This window comes from Uranotaenia lowii, chromosome 3 (genome assembly GCF_029784155.1).
Source record: "Uranotaenia lowii strain MFRU-FL chromosome 3, ASM2978415v1, whole genome shotgun sequence".
Taxonomy (NCBI): Eukaryota; Metazoa; Arthropoda; class Insecta; order Diptera; family Culicidae; genus Uranotaenia; species Uranotaenia lowii.
In genome coordinates this window covers 88,680,485-88,701,392 of record NC_073693.1, presented here as the reverse complement: position 1 = coordinate 88,701,392, position 20,908 = coordinate 88,680,485, and the positions used below count along the sequence as shown (strand labels likewise).

At 40.6% G+C, this 20,908-nt stretch overlaps 2 protein-coding genes across 2 annotated transcripts; both read left to right on the top strand.

The window, feature by feature from the left end:
• The first annotated feature begins 7,881 nt into the window (after window positions 1-7,881).
• LOC129750676 (integrator complex subunit 9) lies at window positions 7,882-10,254 on the top strand. The gene is made up of 4 exons (XM_055745677.1): window positions 7,882-8,026; window positions 8,103-8,294; window positions 8,361-8,563; window positions 8,622-10,254. The coding sequence occupies exons 1-4, from the start codon at window positions 8,018-8,020 to the stop codon at window positions 10,213-10,215; spliced, it is 1,998 nt and encodes a 665-aa protein (XP_055601652.1). The 5' UTR covers window positions 7,882-8,017; the 3' UTR covers window positions 10,216-10,254.
• A 432-nt stretch (window positions 10,255-10,686) lies between these two features.
• On the top strand, window positions 10,687-11,283 carry LOC129752372 (uncharacterized). Its single transcript, XM_055748160.1, has 2 exons — window positions 10,687-11,084; window positions 11,166-11,283. The coding sequence occupies exons 1-2, from the start codon at window positions 10,687-10,689 to the stop codon at window positions 11,281-11,283; spliced, it is 516 nt and encodes a 171-aa protein (XP_055604135.1).
• The last annotated feature ends 9,625 nt before the right edge of the window (window positions 11,284-20,908 follow it).

Genomic DNA, 20,908 nt, shown 5'->3' with positions numbered 1-20,908 from the left:
CCTCCGATCCAACCTCATTCAAGTAACATTTTTACTGCGCTGTCAGTTGTAGACAATGTAGAAGCAGATTCTACCGACGAAGAACACCCGGTCATCTTTGTAGCCAACTCGCGAAAACGCTCAAAACCAGCACCGAAGACCCCCAAAATTCCAGCGAAAATCCCAACATTTAGTCCCTCAATTGGTATTAAGCAAAAACCGACACCTATAGTGAAAGAAAAACAAGTCCCTCCTGGATTCCGTATGAATATGACATCTCAGAATACACCACACATTGCGGAAACTGCTAAGTCTTTCGTTCCTAACGTTGTTTCGCCAGAATCAACTTCACAATCTGGAATTTTTAAATTGTCCGACATTTTAAATGGGGTCTTTACTTTTTTTAACGTCTCGGAATCGATCAGGAGTATTGTTACCTCTATGCTTCCTGTAGTAAAGACATTTTTGAAGCAATTGATGCAAACTTGGCCCCTTCTTTCAGTGTTTATCTCTCTCGATGGCTAATTTAAGCCGAGAGGTCGGAGATATCACTGTGTTACAGTGGAATTGTCGTAGCCTAATCCCTAAACTGGATCCGTTCAAATTTCTTCTTCATGAAACTAGTTGCGATATTTTTGCCCTTTCTGAAACATGGCTTTCTTCTCAATCAAACATCTCATTCCACGATTTTAACATCATTCGTTTCGATCGCAATGATTCTTATGGAGGGGTGCTTTTAGGGATCAATAAGCGCCACTCTTTCTATAGAATCCACCTCCCTTTGTCAGGAGGAATTGAAGCTGTTGCTTGTCATACAACTATAAGGGGTAAGGACTTATGTGTTGTCAGTTTGTACTGGCCTCAGAGAGTTGCAGTGAACCAAAGCCACCTAGAGGACCTGTGCTCAGTGCTACCTGAACCAAGGTTGATCCTGGGTGACTTTAATTCACATGGGACTGTCTGGGGGGAGCAAACTGACGATAGTCGTTCTACTCTTATCTATGACATTTGCGACAGTTTCAATTTAACAGTTTTGAACACGGGTGATAAAACACGGGTACCTAAACCTCCTGCTAGACAAAGTGCAATTGACCTCTCACTCTGCTCAAACTCACTATCATTGGATTGCCAGTGGAAGGTAATCCCTGATCCCAATGGTAGTGATCACCTGCCTATCAAAATTACAATCACCAATGGGGTGAACGCTTCAAATTCAACAAATATGGTATATGACCTCACAAGACACATCGACTGGAAAAAGTACTCGGACGCAATTGTTTCAGCCATCCATTCTGTGGAAGTGTTACCTCCGTTGGAGGAATATACCTTCCTTGCTTGCTTGATCCATGATAGCGCAGTTAAATCTCAAACGAAACCCATCCCAGATCCATCTGTTCGCCGAAGGCCTCCCAATCCATGGTGGGACAGTCAGTGTACTAAACTTTACGTGGACAAATCGAACGCTTTTAAAGTTTTTCGGAAACACGGAACCCTGGATAACTTCAACGCGTATTTTTCTCTTGAGCAGCAATTTAAAAATCTGATCAAGGGGAAAAAACGTGCGCATTGGCGTAATTTTGTGGGAGGTTTGTCGCGGGAAACATCCTTAAGCACTTTGTGGAATGTGGCACGCAGCATGCGTAATCGTTCTCACACGAACGAAAGTGAAGAACATTCGCATAAATGGATTTTCAATTTCGCACGGAAAATCTGTCCAGATTCCACACCAGTGCAAAAAATCATCCGAAGTGTGTCTCCGAACAGATGCGATCTGGATTCCAGCTTTTCAATGATGGAACTCTCACTTGCTCTCCTCTCTTGTAACAATTCAGCTCCGGGAGTTGATAAAATCAAATTTAACTTGTTGAAAAACCTTCCGGATGCCGCCAAATTTCGCTTGTTGAATTTATTTAATCAATTCTTGGAGCATAACATTGTTCCCGAAGATTGGAGACAAGTGAGAGTTATTGCCATCCAAAAGCCTGGGAAACCAGCTTCCGATTTTAATTCGTACCGTCCAATAGCGATGTTGTCTTGCATTCGGAAATTGATGGAGAAAATGATTTTGTTCCGATTGGATAAATGGGTGGAAACAAATGGTCTCCTTTCAGATACTCAATTTGGGTTTCGAAGGGGCAAAGGGACAAACGATTGTCTTGCTTTGCTGTCTTCAGAGATACAAATGGCGTACGCAAAACGTGAGCAAATGGCTTCGGTGTTTCTAGACATAAAGGGAGCTTTTGATGCAGTCTCAATAGAGGTTTTGTCTGACAAGTTGCACTCCCGGGGTCTGCCTCCCCTATTGAACAACATCTTATACAGCTTGCTTTGTGAGAAACATCTGAACTTTGCTCACGGAGATATTTCAATTAGAAGGACCTCTTACATGGGCCTCCCGCAAGGTTCATGTTTGAGTCCTCTTTTGTACAACTTTTACGTAAGTGACATCGACAGTTGTATCTCCGAAGGTTGCACACTAAGACAACTTGCAGATGACGGTGTAGTGTCTGTCACAGGATCTACTGAGTCTCATCTGCACAGACCTTTACAAGATACTTTAGACAGATTGTCAACCTGGGCTTTGGGGCTTGGGATTGAGTTTTCTCCACAGAAAACGGAGATGGTTGTTTTCTCTAAGAAGCGTAGACCTGCTCAACCTAAGCTTCATCTCCTAGGCAGAACGATCACTCAATCGAGGAGTTTTAAGTATCTTGGGGTTTGGTTTGATTCCAAATGTACCTGGAGAGCCCACATTGAGTATCTGAAAGGAAAATGCCAACAAAGAATCAATTTTCTCCGATCAATCACTGGCACTTGGTGGGGAGCTCACCCAGAAGATCTTTTAAAATTGTATCGAACAACAATTCTCTCAGTTATGGAATATGGTAGCTTCTGTTTCCAGTCAGCTGCTAAAACTCATCTCATCAAACTCGAGCGTATCCAATATCGTTGTCTCCGCATCGCTTTGGGCTGTATGCCTTCTACGCATAATATGAGTCTTGAAGTTTTGGCAGGCATACTCCCATTAAAAGATCGATTCAATTTGTTATCACTCCGGTTCCTCATCAGGTGTGAGGTCATGAACCCATTGGTGACCGCAAATTTTGAAAGGCTTCTTGAGCAAAATCTTCAAACCAGATTTATGTCTATATACCATGTCTTCATGTCCATGCAGGTTAATCCTTCTTCATATTCTCCAACTCGTGTTTACATCCCAGACTACGACAACTCTTCTGTCCAGTTTGATTTGTCTATGCAGCAAGAAATTCGTGGAATCCCTGATTCGCACCGTCCACTTCTGATTCCAAGAATTTTCGATGCTAAATATAGACACGTCGATGCTGACAAAATGTACTTTACAGATGGGTCGCTTATAGAGGAATCAACGGGATTTGGAGTTTTTAACGAAATAGCTACTGCCTCATATAACCTCCATCCACCATGCTCGATACATCGCAGAATTAGGAGCCATTTACTGGGCGTTGGACAGCGTCGTTTTAAGGCCAGTAGGACACTACTATATTATAACGGACAGCCTCAGTTCTGTTGAAGCAATCCGTTCAATAAAACCAGGAAAGAACTCACCGTATTTCCTCGGGAAGATACGGGAGACTCTGAGTGCTTTATCAAGACGTTGCTTTGCCATCACCTTCGTTTGGGTCCCCTCACATTGCTCGATATTGGGTAATGAGAGGGCGGACTCTCTGGCAAAGGTGGGGGCGATGGAAGGCGTCACATATCACCGTGAAATCGTCTTCAACGAATTTTACTTCATAGTTCGAAGGAACTCTCTTGTCAACTGGCAGCGCAAATGGGACGAGGATGAGTTGGGTCGATGGCTCCACTCGATTATCCCAAAGGTAAGCCTCAAACCCTGGTTTAATAGATTGGACCTGAGTCGAGATTTTATTCGTATATTTTCCCGTCTCATGTCCAATCATTATTCCTTAGACGCGGTACTCTATCGTTTGAATATTGCTAGCAGCAATTTGTGTAGTTGCGGCCAAGGTTACCACGACATCGAGCATATTGTTTGGTCGTGCGAGGTCCATCTTGTCGCTAGAACGAATTTGATAGACTCCCTTCGGGCCCGAGGAAAACCACCCTATGTTCCAGTGAGAGATGTGCTGGGTGTGAGAGACTTGGACTACATGTTCGAAATATATCTTTTCCTAAAAGCTATTGATCTTCGTCTATAATTTCTTCTTATTTTCATATTTCCCTATCTATCTTCTTTTTTCTTTAAAAGTGAACTAGATATAAGCACACAATTGTTATCAAACAAAACGAGTTTGGCTCCTTAAAGCCTAAAGGTATGAGCCGTTTCAAATAAAGAATTTACAAAAAAAAAAAAAAAAAACCGAAGCGTCGCGACGCAGGGCTTGTTTATGTTTATTTTCCTTTTTTCTCTCCGACGTGCAATAGTGTGCGTTCCTTTGCGCCACCTTAGTAAAAGTGTACCTCATTGCGAATACACCTCTAAATTTCCACGGTCATCACAGGAAGGGTGGTTTGTTAGTGTGGAAGGTAAATAAGATCTGGATTCTCTTTGGAAAGGGATGCGATCAAAGGAAAGTTAAATATTTAATGATCGTCGCGTCGCATACTATTGAGTACATTGCGTTTTTATTTAGAACAATACGTCCTAACGTGGCATTGTCATACACGTACAATGAACATACTTAGCACCGATGCAACTCACCGAATTTTACCGCGCGCTTAAAGGCGGCCGCACAATAGCCCGTCGGTCGTCGCGTCGCGTCAGCGTCGGGTTGACATTTCATTTTGGGGATATGATTTTTTGTTGCAGCCACCACAATGATGCGTCGCGTCAGCGTAGGCATTGTACTAAAACGCAAAACTTGTTCTAAACAGCAGCGTCCTCCAACGTCGACGCTCTGTTTTTTGAAAAAATTGGAAATGGTAGCGCGTCAATGATAATTTTTGGACAGTGTTTGTTTGAATTTCAACCAGAAATCAAATTAATATCTCTACCATATTACAAAAAGTTCATTGGTAAAGCAAAACTTTATACAAATAAATTCAGTGCATTTAAAATAAATTAATTCGTTAATTAAGGGAAGCACAAAAAACCACGAATTGTATTTTATTTACATTTCTACATTTCTATAAATTTATTCTAAAGTCTGCTTCATTTAATATTGGAACAAATTCTTTTGCTCATTGCGGCGCTCCTAGTGGACGGATTTGGAAACTTTTTTCACCCACGTGTCGGGAAATTTATTACCTTCCACCATGTATTTATGTCATAACACCAAACGATAGCATTTTGTAAACAACCGCCATGGAAGCCGAACGGAGAGATCAAATTGTGCACAGTTTTCTTGAAAATCCATTGTTGTCGGCATCGAAGCTAGCTAAACAGCTTAAAATGCCCAGAAATACCGTATGGCGTGTTATCAAGCAGTACAAGGAAACATTGACGACGGCTCGGAAGCCGCGTTCGAAGCGTCGGAGTGGAACTGTCGACCGGAAACTGCGTGGGGAAGTCATCAAGGCCGTCAAGAGGAATCCCGATCTTTCAGACCGCGATTTGGCCAATAAGTTCCGGGCCGCTCACAGTACGCACAGTGCGACGAATTCGTCTCCGGGAAGGAATAAGGTCATTCCGAGCCAGCAAACAGCCAAATCGGACGCTGAAGCAGAACAATGTGGCCAAAATCCGTGCTCAAAAGCTGTACGACCAAGTGCTGACCAAGTTCGACGGATGTAAAGTCTGCTTCATTTAATATTGGAACACAAACAATTGCGTGTAGTTCAGTCATTTATTAACGAATTCATAATTAGTTTTTCATAAAAATGTAGCATTTTCTTTACTCTTTCATAAAAAAAAATTAAAAAAATTATTCATTGCTGTTTCGAAGAAATTCTCGTACTCGTACTCGTAAGAAAACTGTGCACAATTTGATCTCTCCGTTCGGCTTCCATGGCGGTTGTTTACAAAATGCTATCGTTTGGTGTTATGACATAAATACATGGTGAAAGGTAATGAATTTCCCGACACGTGGGTGAAAAAAGTTTCCAAATCCGTCCACTAGGAGCGCCACAATGAGCAAAAGAATTTGTTCCAATATTAAATGAAGCAGACTTTAAAACATAATTAACATTTATAATCCACTAAAATCACTATCACTATTGGCACTGTGGGAATTTTCGATCCACTACCGGAGGGAGAATTGATTTGGTGGGTGATCATCCTCCATTGAAGGATCCTACGCTGGAAGCTGTCCATTCTGCAGGCGTTGCTACTAGTACCGTCTTCTTCGCTGGGAGGCAATCAAGCTTATTTCTCCTCTACCATATGAATTTTGCAATTACCCTGGAGCGGCTGTTGGTATTGTTCAGCGTGGCGATCCACTTCCGGCTGGAGGATTGGCAATTGCTGACTGGATCCTGGGCTGGGTGGTGCCCATTCCGTAGGGGTGAAGTTGTGATTCCATCGCACAAAAATACCGCCAACGGTACTGCCTGGAATGAGTTGGCTACTAATCCGCTAGAAGACGATCAAACGATTCTTCTAAAAACAAACTTTACACTGCTGATCGGAAGCAACAAATCAAAACAAACGTTTTGGTTGCTATGTCTTCGACGCTGCATTGTGATGCAAAAATCGTCGTTTGCGTCGCGTCAGCGTTTTAGTACTCAACGACGGCGTTGACAGCTGACGCGACGCGACGACCGACGTGCTATTGTGCGGGCGCCTTAAGGCGAGAAGAGCAAAGCGTCCTAACGTGGTACTGTCATACACGTACAATGCACTTGGCATCGGTGCAACTCACCGAATTCTATCGCGCGTTTTAAACGCGAAGAGCAAAACAGGCGATTGTTGCCTTGAGATTTTTCGAGCTCCTGAGCACTCGAAGCAGAGTTCTTCCGAATTTCGGGAGAAATTGAGTGCTACGAAAATCGTTTAGCTGTCTCCCAGTGCTACAGGAAAACCTCTTGTTTTTGACAGTTCAAGTGTCATTTTGAGCCGTTTTCCTGTAATTCAGAGAATCGTGGTCCCGAGCGGAATATTTGTAATCTTAGTGTGTGTGCCCTTCTGTCAAATACGTCTCTGATGGTGATGAGCCGAAAAAGACAAACACTGTTGACTGCCCACAATGATTGCTCCAAAGCACAGTGGTCAAAAATATTAAAACGTGATCGATGTTTATAACTTTTTTGTTTTAAATTTTATCTTCCAGGTGTCTTCGAAGAATGTTTACCATAGAATAAGTTCTACAAGTAAATGTAATGAATTGATGAAACACCCTATAAGTGAGATAAAAATCTAACTGCTAAGCCGTAGGTCTCTTTGCTGTCTTCGACAAAATTATTTAAAATGTAAATTTATGTAAATTTGTCTTGAATGTCGAGTTTCTTAAACATTCATCTTTTGAGTTACAGTGTAAAATATAAAAATAACCTTTGAAAATCGGTATTTCATCATAACTTTTTTCTGGTAAATTTGAAATGTTCAAAACATTCGCTTTGACATGCCAAAGCAAAATAGATGCATCTCGCTGTGTGTCCACTACACGAATTTTACAGTGTTTCATAGACAAAACCTTGATGAGCAATTTTTCTATAGTGCGAATTGCAGAAAGTTGCCGATTGTTCCTAAAATTGAGGCTGAAATAGCATTATTATTGTGCAGTTTCTCAATATAACCACAGATATAACTCTAAAAGCTTACATTTTTCATGCTTACAATGTTCAACAATGTAGTTGGTTTATTTGATAAACTTCGTAGAATGTTTTGAAGATTTATAAAAAAAAACCAGAAAAAAATAACCCCCATTTTCTTCGGGAGACAATGAGACCGTCTCAGGTTTCCAACAACAACAACAGACAACAAAGTTCGTCTCATAACAAAAATCGCAGTTCATGTTGCCTAGTGTGGACTAGGCTTAAGATTGCGTACCGCTGTAAATAAATAAAAAATCAAAACATCGTTTTGTTTTTGTTTACATCGTACGCCGGCTCGCTCGTAAATTTTGCTTCACAGTTTTCCCATTTTATTATAATTTTAGCAATGAAACTGGTAAGTTTATGTTATACTAAATAAGCAATTGAAATTCCTAATCGAATTTTACATGGCGATTAACCTATTTCCCTAGTACGCTCTCAGCGGCGACCCAGCCAAACCATGCTACGTACTCAGCCTCAAGGATCTGCTGATCATGTTGGACTGCGGCCTGTCGGTCAGCTCGGTGCTTAACTTCCTACCGCTGCCACTGGTTCAGAGCGCCAAGTTCCAATCGATGCCCAATTGGAACTGCCGGGATGCCGAAATCCAGCTGGAAGATGGGGTCAGTATGAGATGCTACTTGTTTGTTTAAGTAATTGAAACTGATGGTTTGTTTTTTAATTTCAAGGAAATCAAAGAATGTTGTGGGTGCGCGTTTGTAAATTCGGCTCCGGAATTTGTACCTCCTCTGGATAAGATTATAAACTTTTCAGAGATAGATGTCATTCTGATCTCCAACTATACCAACATGTTGGCGTTGCCTTTCATAACGGAAGGAACCGGTTTTACTGGAACGGTATATGCCACGGAACCAACTCTTCAGATTGGAAGGTAGTCGCAAAAGTGAACTGGAATGATTGGATTAATTTCATTTCGTGTTCATTTTTAGATTCTTTTTGGAGGAGCTAGTGGAGTACATCGAGGCATCGCCTAAAGAAAGCACTGCGCGTATGTGGAAAGACATTCAACACTTGCTTCCACCGCCTTTGAATGACGTCTTTAAACCGAAAAACTGGCGACATCTTTTTAGTATGGAAGCTGTGAATAAAAGTCTAGCTAGAGTCCAAATGACCGGTTACGATCAGAAGTTAGATATCTTCGGTGCTCTACAGGTGACCCCAGTTAGCTCTGGATTTTGCTTGGGTTCGAGCAATTGGATTATAGCAGCTGGTCAGGAGAAAATATCATACATCAGTGGATCATCAACGCTTACCACACATCCCAGACCAATCAATCAAGCTGCTCTGAAATATTCGGATGTAGTCATTATGACGGGACTGACTCAGGCGCCTCACGTCAATCCAGACGGAATGCTTGGAGAGCTATGCATGAACGTGGTGATGACTTTAAGAAACGGAGGTTCAGTTCTGATTCCGTGCTACCCTTCTGGAGTGGTTTATGACCTGTTTGAATGCTTGTCATCCAGTTTAGATAATCAGGGATTTGCACAAATACCCATGTTCTTCATTTCGCCGGTAGCTGACAGCTCACTTGCTTATTCAAACATTTTAGCAGAATGGCTATCGACTTCGAAACAGAACAAAGTTTACATTCCCGATGAGCCATTCCCTCATGCCAGTTTGGTGAAAAACGCTAAATTGAAACACTTCAAGCACATCTACTCGGAAGGATTCAGTACCGAGTTCCGACAACCTTGTGTAGTGTTCTGCGGTCATCCGAGTTTACGTTTTGGCGATGCTGTTCACTTCCTGGAGCTTTGGGGATCAAATCCTCTACACACGATAATTTTCACTGAACCTGACTTTCCATATTTGCAAGCTCTAGCTCCTTATCAACCGTTATCTATCAAAACTGTTTACTGTCCCATCGAAACATCTCTGAATTTCCAGCAAGCTAACAAACTTATAAAAGAACTCAAACCCGGAGTACTGGTCATACCGGAAAACTATACCCAACCACCACCAATTGCCCCGCACAAAATCGATCTGGTCATCGATCAAATCCCCGACAAAATGATCATCAAATTCAAACGAGGGGAAGTGATCAAACTTCCTCTCAAGCGCAAGCGATCTCGCATCTATCTCGACCCGCAAATTGCTCGTTCCCTAGTCCCTCACGAAGTTCAGCCTGGAGTATCGATAACAACCTTAACAGGAGTCCTACAGGTTAAGGACAACATTCACGATTTGCATCCCTTGGAGCCAACGGCCGAAGAACTGGAAGCGGAACAAAAATCAGCGAAAGCACCACACCTCCTACCGCCGAATCAAACCCGCTATCGCAATGTCAAGTACGAATGGGGCACACTGGACGTGAATCTATTCCTAAAAAAGCTCGCCCAGGATGGTATCAGCGACATCAAGGTGGAACAGGGAGGTGTCGATGAAATCACTCTGCACCTACCAGGGGAAGATACGATGATTAAGGTAAGTGAGAAATGTACCAGCATTGTAACCGGAGGAAAACTAAGTTTACGGTTAAAACTGCGGGATTTGTTGCTGCAGTGCGTGCAAAATTTTTGAAACACCGGACTTCGATGAATAATAAACTGTTTAAGATGACATTATGTGGTTGACGATCAGATATCACTGCCTTGTTGATCGAATTAGGGTCTACATTTTAATCCGCTGTATTTATGTTCTATCTAATATTATTTTAGTGCTATTTGGCACATAAGCGAATAAATCCTGCTAAAAATGTTTCGACATTTAATAGAGAAGTTCAAATAGGCGACGTAACAAAAAAGTTATCAGTAATCTAAATGAGTTCTATCTAAACGACATATCATTAATCACTGAAATAAGACATCCATTTAACTAGTTTCAATTTGTTAAACTTGTTTGTTTAACTGATCTCATCAATTAAAAACCTAGAATGCTCTTTCGTCAAGCACAGTTCCATTCAGGATGGTTTACTTCAAAATGCTGCTGCGCGCTTCCATAATTATTTCTTTGATACCTCATATGCTATGTCAAAGCTTTTTCGGAATACAAATGAACAACGGCGTCGTTACGAATAAGAAATTGGTTATTCATCGAGCTGGGCAATGTGTCGGTTACAAAAATTTACCCATCTATCTACCGGATATGCGGGTTGAACCGTACAATAGTACCCTGAAACAGATGGCGGTTAGTGGGTATACCGTGTTTCGGGAGGATTTCCCAAATGGCTGGAAGGTATCGGTGTCGATTAAGAAGTGTGACGACTTCCGAGCGACCGCTAACTGTCGAGCTGTGCTGAACAACATTGCCAATTCGGATGCCTGCACACTGCTACGAGTGGGAGCAATGTACATGAAGTATATGGAAAATATGAAACCGAAAATGGCGTGTCCTTTCAGGGCTGGCAACTACACTTACGAAAAAACTTTAGTGGATGATGATCTGATCAGGTAAGTGACCCTTTCAATTCAAGTACCTAATATTAAAATAAGAAGGTCCTAAAGAAATTTGTTTTCCTGTATACTTTTTAGGTTCATGCCGGGGTCAGGGAAGACATTCTGGGATATTGAAGTAATTGGGAGAGTGAAGGAACGAATTGTCACTTGCATTCAACTACAGTTCAAAGTTATTCCAAAAAGAGGCTCGTAGTAAATGCCTGATTCGTTTATTAGCACATAAACTTAATTATCACCAATTACCAATAATGAATGAAACCATTAAAATTCAATGATTGAATAAAATTTATTTTTGCAAACTACTAACATTAGGCGAATTATTCATCTAAACACGAGGAGTGAAATTGTCGAATGTATGTTAATATACGTAACTATGTGGCTTGGTCTTCAAATTGCTTTTCAGGCAGTCGATGGTTCGTCGAGGGTAGACATCCAACCGCCAGAGACCTGCAATAGTTGATTAACTCCAGACGCATTCCATCTGAAATTATTAAAAATATTATTTATTTAGTCATACGAGGAAACACATCCAAACTGCCTGCCACTTTTGTGGGATTCGAACCCAAAAGTTTTCTTGCCGATACCGGGAATCGAATGAAGTACGTCTGGCAACCCAAAACCAGACTCGCGCCAGCCTAGCCGCTAGACCACCCCAGGGCTATACTAAATGAAGAACGACATAATTGGCCGGGCTTCGACCACACCGAATTGAGCGCTATGAGAAAAATTTAAAACAACAAAAATTGGATCACGCGTCATTCTTATTGTCGATCGGAAAAGCGAAAAGGATTGACTGATATGAAATCCTTGGATTATAAACTATCGATACTGGTTCATAAACATCACAGATTTTCTCTTCAAATAAAAATATTTGCACATAAAGTTGAAGTGTCTCGAAAAAAATGCTTATAGCGTTCGGTTCGGTCTGGTTAAATCCTGACCAAGCGTATTACAGGACACGACACTGAACGTTTTTACAAACGTAAAAAAGGATTCAAAATTACCTTTTTTGTCGATCGGTTTCGGGCTCGATGTTGCCCATCTACAGGACGATGTCTGACTGATCAAAGGAAGAAATTATTGGCAGGATCGTACTACGAGTGTCGTTGTATTCGTCGAAAGATGGTTCCTTTATGAAATTTCCTTTTGTTGAAGGTGAAAAGCGGCGACTTAATTGGTTATCATGGTCGTTATCATGGACAAAGAGGGTTCGAGACATGATAGTAAATGGTCCATATGAAAAAAGGTATTTTCCAAAATGGTAAGCCAAAAGATCCACTCAATACGATGATAGTGGAGGCTAACGCCGTAAGACAGAATGTCGTCCACCTGATGGATGATGCCAAACTAGAAAGAAAATTTTTGTTCGGACCCGAAAGTCGCTTCTCTCTATTGCTTGCTGAAAATCTACAAAGACCCGATTGCTATGCGACTCATCTCTTCAAACATTAGTACACCAACGAAAAAATGGCAGCATGGTTGGTTGAAGAAATGAAAAAGTACCCTGTGAAGCATGACAAGAGTGTAAAAAATTCAGTGGAACTGGTCGAGCACCTCAAAGGATTTAAAGTGCGTCGAGGCGAAATATCGGTTTCCTTCCACGTTTCCGCATTTTTCTCCAGTATACCAACCTCGGACGCCCTCACGCCCTCAACAGCTTACGGGGCACTTAGAACGACGGGTGCTTCCCAACGAATTAGAAGCCTACCTTGCAGTTGCAGAAGTATGTATGAAGCAAAAATTCCTTATATTTCGGGGTAAGCCTTTGGCCTTAGCATTGGAAGCAAACGGTATGTACACTTTTGGCTGAAGTTTTTATGCGCGACTTGGAAGCAGATTTGGAGAAAACAGAAAGGCTTTTCCCACGTGGCGCTACGTCGATGACATCCTTGCCTCGATAAAGGAAGGAGCGTTATCTGACGCAGACATTAGAGCTTCTAAACTCCAAACACAGGTCGATAAAATTTACAGTAGAAAAAGAAGTTGGGGGAAAACTCCCTTTCCTTGATCTCTTAATCTCAAGAAAAGAGCACAACACCATCAAATTCGAAATATAACGGAAAGCAACCTCAACCGACCGATATATAACAGTAGATTCCAACCACTTTAGTGCGCAAAATCAAGCCGTTTTCCATTCCATGGCGCACCGCCTGTACAATATTCCTATGGAAAAAGCAGAATTCGAAGAGCAAAAGCATAAAATCTTAGAGGCAGGTTTTTTAAAGGTTTTACAGCAAATTTGTTCTCCAAATACTCCGAAAAAAGTTTTTGGCCAAAGAAGGATGAGCCCTATAGAGTCAGCCCTCCGTTCCACCCTAAACTAACTAATGGGATAACAAAAATCTTTTCTCAACACGGTCTGAAAACAGCATACAGAGCGGCAACACCCTCAAGAATCGGTTGGTCTCCTTGAAGGATAAGGTTCCGCAAGATGAGAGATCTGGAATTTATAAAATTCCCTGCGAGAGTTGCTCAGCTGTTTACATTGGCTAAACTCGTCGCAAATTTAAAGTTTGACTTAAAGAACATAGAAATGCTGTAGACAACAACAGGGTCAATGAATCTAGCGTAGCCACCCACGCAACAGAAATTGATCACTTCGTAAACTGCGAAGACCCAGACGAAATGTCAGACGCGAGGAAGCTCTCCGCAAATCGCGCGCAATCTTTAAACCGTCAATGGTTGACTGGGCGATAAGTACATTCGAGCCATTTAAAGCTGCTGGCGAAGATGGAATTATACCAATCCAAATACAGCAAGCAAAACAAATGGTAATACCTGCCTTGGTAGAGATGTTCGTCGCCAGTATGACCCTCTGTCATGTTCCCACTCAGTGGAAAAAGGTGCGTGTTATCTTCATCCCGAAACCAGGGAAAAAAGATAAAACTCAACCAAAGGCATTCAGACCTATAAGTCTGACATCCATTATCTTGAAAATAATGGAGAAGATACTTGACGAGCACATTAAATCGCAGTATCTTAGCTCAAGTAAGCTAAATAATTTCCAGTTCGCTTACAAAAAAAGGTATGTCAACGGTTACGGCCTTACATACTTTAACACAAAAACTAGAAAAGACCCTAGAGGCAAAAGAAATAGCACTCGCTTCTTTTCTAGACATTGAAGGGGCATTCGACAACGCATCACACAGTTCAATCGAAACAGCTATGAAAAGACGAGGATGCCACTCGGCAATTGTTGACTGGACTAGTACCATGCTTATAAATAGAACCATCTATGCAAGCTTGGGAGGACTTACAATCAAAGCCACTCCAACAAAGGGATGTCCCCAAGGTGGGGTTCTATCACCGTTGTTGTGGTCATTGATCGTGGACGACCTCCTAAACAAACTTGTATCTATGGGTTTCGAAGTTATTGGCTTTGCAGACGACGTAGTAATAATAGTTCGGGGAAAATATGAGAATGTGTTGTCAAACAGAATGCAATCTGCACTTAACTACGCACTATTCTGGTGCAGGGAAGAGGGGCTGAACATTAACCCTTCCAAAACTACTGTGATAGCATTCACTACGAGACGAAAAACTGCACTAAAACCACTAACATTAGACGGGGAAGTGCTAAACTTCGAATCACAAGTGAAATATTTAGGCATCATACTAGATTCAAAGCTATCATGGAATCCGCAGATAGAGCATGTAATAGCCAAGGCTAGAACAGCTCTATGGGTTTGCCTCAAGGGAGTAGGGAAAAAATGGGGACTAAGGCCTAAAATTATCCATTGGATATTTACAGCTATAATAAGACCCAAAATCTCGTATGCTTCTTTAGTATGGTGGACCAAAACTGTGCAAGCTACGGCCCGGAAGAAACTAGCGAAGCTTCAAAGAATAGCAACGCTAGCTATAACTGGCGCTATGCGAAGCACATCAAACGAGGCTCTGAATGCACTACTAAATATCCTGCCACTACATCAATTTATTGAGTTAGAGGCAGAACGTAGTGCCTTGAGACTCTCCAAAAACAAAACTCTCTATGAGGGGGATCTTACAGGACACCTAAAAATCCTAAAGATATTTAAAATAAACTCACTTATTGTAAAGAACGATGACTGGATGGAACCCGTTTTCAATCTAGACATACCATACAATGTAACTATCAATGATAGGGACGTGTGGGAGTCAGGTGGACCTGCGGTTCCTTCCGGATCAATAAAATTCTTTACTGATGGGTCAAAAATGGATAATAGAACTGGGGCAGGGGTGTTCGGACCTAGACTCAGGATCTCAATTCCTATGGGAAACTGGCCAACAGTGTTCCAAGCAGAAGTTCAAGCAATTTTAGAATGCACTTTAGCCTGTTTGAAAAGAGGATACAGGTACACAAGTATCTATATATTCTCTGATAGTCAGGCCGCTCTCCGAGCACTAAGTACTTTCACATGTTACTCAAAGCTAGTATGGGAGTGTATTGTTGCACTAAGAAACCTGGCCATACGGAACAGAGTATTGTTATTCTGGGTTCCAGGCCACTGCGGTATCCTAGGGAACGAAGAAGCAGACCAGCTAGCTAGGGAAGGATCCCAGGGCCTGTTAATTGGACCTGAACCTTTCTGCGGAGTATCTAGGAGTGCCTTGAATATGGAACTCAAGAACTGGGAAAGCACCACTATTGTCTCCAACTGGAGAACAGCAGAGGGAGCAACTCAGGCAAAAAGATTCATTGAACCAAGCGCACGACTCTCCAAAAACATGTTGAACTTAAGTAAGCACGAATTAAGTACTTACACTGGTCTATTGACAGGACACTGTCCAACAAAACAGCATCTCAAAAGGATAAACATTATTCAAAACGACGACTGTCGGTTCTGCGGGTTCGAAAAAGAAACTGCAGAGCATCTCTTATGCAACTGCTGCGCCCTCCTTAATAGGAGAGAGCGTGTTCTTGGGGCAAAGTTAATAAGCGCACAAGATATATGGTTGAATATCAGCCCTAAGAAGGTTATATCATACATCTTTGATATCATACCCGATTGGGATAAAATGCCTAGTCAGCAATCAACTGTCACTCCAACCCATAGTGCAGGTGAGCCTGATAGCATACAGTAACGCGGGGTAATTACCACAATAGATCAACTACTGGTCGCAGTGGGCTCTCCCTTACAAGGAAAAAAAAAACTGCGAAAAAGTTATCTTTAAGAAATGTGAAAGCAAAGCTTCATATTTGAACGCATGGGTGTCGATGTTCATTAGTAGCTCCGAGAAACCGCTAACGAATGAAGATGACCAACCAATTAAGTCGCCGCTCTCCATCTTCTCCAAAAGGAAAATTTCATAAAGGAACAATCTTTCGACGAATTACTATGACACTCGTAGTACGATCCTGCCAGTAATTTCCTCCTATGATCAGTCAGACATAGTCGTGTAGATGGGCAACATCGAGCCTGAAACCGGTCGACAAAAAAGGTAATTTTTTAATCCTTTCTTCCTTTTGTAAGAACGTTAAGTGTCGTGTCCTGTTACCCGTCGTGTGTTAATTGTACACAGCAAAAATTATTTTCTGTAAAATTACGGCAAATATCCTGTAACAAAAAGGAGCAGGACATTTACCGCAATTTTACAGGTCTAAAAAAGTTTACATGACACTTATTTTTAAAGTGACAATAACTTTTACAGCTTGCTTCAAAATTACAGGCTGCTTTAAAATTACAGGCTTTATTCAGATTACGGGCTATTTTCAGATTACATGCTCCTTTCAAATTACAGGTTTTCAAATTACAAGCTCCTACAAAATAACAGGGTACTTCAAAATTACAGTGCTGTAATACTGCATTTTCTGTACTAGCTCAAAACTATTCTTAATATATATAATTTGTTAAACACTCTACTAGGCTGACAGAAACAATTCTCTGGAAAAAAAAGATTTTCAAAATGATAAAGTAGCTGTTACAGCGCAAAGCAAAAATTATTTACTGTATAATTACGTGTAATGTTCACATTACAAGGGCGTGGGAGAGATGAACATTTGCTTTTGCGACTTTTAGGCCCCACGGGAAATCGGAGTTCTCTAATCCAGATGGAAATTGAGTGTGTGTTTAGTTAGAAAAATGTATTTTCTTTTTAGAGCAAACCAATCGAGCTAATTTACCTCCAGATTGTATAGAGCTAAACTTGCGACCGGCTTTGCCGGCTCCAGTCCACAAAAAGTACTACTTGACCAAGGTCCTTTTTTCTCAGGGTCAAGTTTTTTTCCTAGTCATATACCTCGTCATCGAGAACAGAGTGACGTTCCTGTCCGCGCCAAATCCTTAGAGAAGACTGTGGTGTTTTTGTCCTCACCAAACAGCCTCATAAAAGCGAAGGCACGCATCCAATAGAATCGTTAAAACATATCAGAAATCAGGTTACAGCTCATAAGTACCTTGGTAATTTACTCAGAATTATTTTATTCTTCCAAATCAAGTAATTTTTCGGATATGGTTCATCCTCGTTGGAAAAACACCAAATAAAATCGTTGAAATTGAATGTTCATTTGGCTGTTATTCGAATCGATCCTCGAATTCGGGTTCCTTAGCCAGTGGCATCCATTTTCTCTGTTGGTTTCGGTTCGTTCTTGGCCAGGGACGGTTTCTTCTGTTTTTATTCTTGAGATTTCTTCTGTTGAGTTCCAGCAAGTACCGGCTGGAATAAGCTTGCTCTGGAACTCTAAAAGCTTCTTGGTGTTGACTTCCTTTGCCTTGGCACAAAGCATAAAGTTGACCATTGTCTTTACTTGTGCTGGTTCAGCACAAACGTATAAAAACGAGTCACACTTTCAAACGGTACCCGGAAGTAGAACTTCTTCAGGAAGTGGGTTTTTTGTTCCTTCCACCGAATACAGAATTTAGCACAAACTACCTTGGCACCGGAAAACTAGGCCGCTATCCTGTCTTTGTAAATTGAACACAATCAACACATCAGGAAGTCAAATTTCTAGCTGTCGATTGAAAACCTCATTCGCATCTTTCCGTGGAAATCTAGAATCTGACCTAAAAAAGAGGAAAACAAAATACTATAAAATGCCAAATTTCAATAAATCGACCTACATAATCCCTCTTCGGCTGAAAATCTAGTTAAGATGAAACGTATTCTATTTTCAGCAAATCACGGAGCGAAATTTAAGCTTGATAATTTTGAAGCAAACCACAATTTACACTTTGAATTGACACCAGAAAATCTATATACCAGTCAGGAATATTTACTTAACCAAAAGGGAGTAAGCTAAACCTTAAATACCAGAAGGTATCAAGGGAGTTTCGCATGTTTGATTATAACGATAATAACACATAATTATTCATTTTTATGCTAGTAACTGGATTTGTTTACAATTGGCGTTAACGCCCTTTTCAAAAACCGATACCGAAATATTGAAACTTGGTATGCAATGGGCACAACACGATCTCATGAAATTAAATTTTTTATTGAAATTATTTTGAAAAAAAAAGTTTTGCTACACAATGTTGCATATTTAAAAAATGACAAAAATATTATCATCAAAATTTGAATGTGTTAAAATTGATATTGTTAATTTTGAATAAAAAAAACAGTGATTTCGATACACGATAGCCCGTTGTTCTTTACACTGCAGCCTAGGCACACTGGCAACATGAACTGCTATTTTTGTTATGAGACGAACTTTGTTGTCTGTTGTTTTTGTTGGAAACCTGAGACGGTCTCAGTGTCTTTCGAAGAAAATTGGAGACGCTGAGACCGTCTCGAGACGAACCGTCTCCTAGTGTGGACTAGGCTTAGACCAGGGCTTAGACGTGACACGAGAAAAAGCTTATTGGTAGTGTTGTGTTGTGATTATTTTATGGTCAGCTAGCAAGTGCGTACTTATTTACGTTAAAGCTTTTCAGACCAGCGAGTCATCAATCTGCTAAGCCTTAATAATTTAATTACTCATCTGACCAAAACTGCTTGTTCGATGACATCTTTTGCATGGAGGGCTAATAGAATGATCATCGTAGTCTCGGAAGGTTCCTTCCATTTTCATACTAGGTAGGTTTCGTATAAAGTTAACTCCGATTCCTTAAAATACATATATAGATTTTGTTAATACAACATCATTTTACATGTTTCAGGTAATTGGCGGATCTTCGACTGCTTTCAAAATCGTTGCATGATTCTCTATTCTAATGCAATAGCTGGGCGTTTTATTTTTAATCGAGCGAACAAACTTAGCAAATTTTTAATATGAAACATTTCATCTTCGGAATCATATCAATACATCAGAACAAATAGCGTACTATTAAGATCAACAAGATATACTCCCAAACATAATTATCAGTCTGGCGAATTCGGTATTTTATTATTTACATTTTGTTTCAATTCATGTTACTAAATTTAGAATATAAAAATTTGCCTAGTGTAACAGTGCAACGTATTACTGTGTTACACTTTTCTACACCATGTTAAAGCATTATTCGTTGGATATAATATATAATGCAGGCTGTGGTAGGATAAGATTGTTTCTAACAGGTGTGTAGCTCGATCTTTTTATAATAATTTACTCATGATGCTTAACGTTAACGCTAATTAGCTAATTAGCTATTGTATCATCTTACTTTTAATCATAGATTAAAAAAACAAAATTGGAACCAAAATAAAGTGTAGGTGCTTAAGTATGAAAATGTTCAGCCTTATCAAACACACTTACCGAAAACGATTTGTGTCCGCAGTCGAACTGCAATAGGGCGTTCGACACAGCGTTAAAGTGTCGAACGTCCAAAGCTTCCTAAGTCGGTTATCTTATCCATTGCATCGACATGATTGTTCCGGCCGGAATAGAGATGCTGTTCCGCTCCCGAATTAACTGAAACGGTTGATTTTGCCTTTACATGGATCATTGGGGCAACATAAAATTCTAAAATAACATAACAAATTTCTTTCAAAACGATATCAATTGCTCGACAAAATACCCAGTATTGTTTTAATCAATTTCTGATACATGGTTCCTTTTATTCTACAACTTACCGGTCCATATTTTTCCATCGAGCCGGCTTGCCGTTATTGCCATGGGACCAGAAGCTTCGGCCAACGAATACAGACGCATCTACTGCTTGGCGAGATCCGTAAATACCTGCCGATTGGTAGGAATATGCTAGCCGCAGCCACCGTTGCTTTGTTTTCTGCTGAATCCAGGTGGAATATAGTACTAGTGAGACGAAATATGTAAAAATTGTCAATTTAAAAACAATACAAATGTATAATGGAAATTTAGCAAATATAACGAATCGTATGTCCGTTCATATAGTTGATGGTATAACTTACCTGTATTTTTAAGCAAATTATCGAGTATTAAGAAATTTCTTCATTTGCCATTCGTAGCAAAATATAAAATGAAAAATGAGAACTTACGAATAATCAGCCGGTGATGCCTGATTCCCGCAGTAGTTCTAACTGGCTGATAACGAATTATTTACACCCGCGCTTCCTGTGGCTTAGTGGCCAAAAACGTACGCGATGCTTTTACACTCGTGTATTTCCGATCGGTCTCCATAGCACTACCACGAAACAAACAGTCGATCAGTGGCTAGCAATAATGAAATTTGTTCTTTTGATTGACATCCTATAATTTCACAGTCCTGCAATATGAAAGCGTCTGTAGATAATGCTCTCACTTGAAAATAAATGCTTCGATCTGGAAAATTACAGTGCAAGTCCTGCTCCTTTTTGTTACAGGACATTTGCTGTAATATTAAATGATTTTTCATTTGTTTTTCAACCAACCCATTAAAAATAACGTGTTATTTAAATTACAGGATGTATTATATTAAAGGTAAACATTTTCAATGACACGTAATAGTCATTATTTTTTTCTG

What these genes read in the sequence shown, in the direction of transcription:
- LOC129750676 (XM_055745677.1), top strand. An exon ending in AAATCCAGCTGGAAGATGGG is followed by an intron (nt 8,295 to 8,360) that starts GTCAGTATGAGA and finishes TTTAATTTCAAG; the next exon opens with GAAATCAAAGAATGTTGTGG. An exon ending in CCAACTCTTCAGATTGGAAG is followed by an intron (nt 8,564 to 8,621) that starts GTAGTCGCAAAA and finishes GTTCATTTTTAG; the next exon opens with ATTCTTTTTGGAGGAGCTAG.
- LOC129752372 (XM_055748160.1), top strand. Translation starts at nt 10,687, where the DNA reads ATGAACAACGGCGTCGTTACGAATAAGAAATTGGTTATTCATCGAGCT. An exon ending in GTGGATGATGATCTGATCAG is followed by an intron (nt 11,085 to 11,165) that starts GTAAGTGACCCT and finishes TATACTTTTTAG; the next exon opens with GTTCATGCCGGGGTCAGGGA.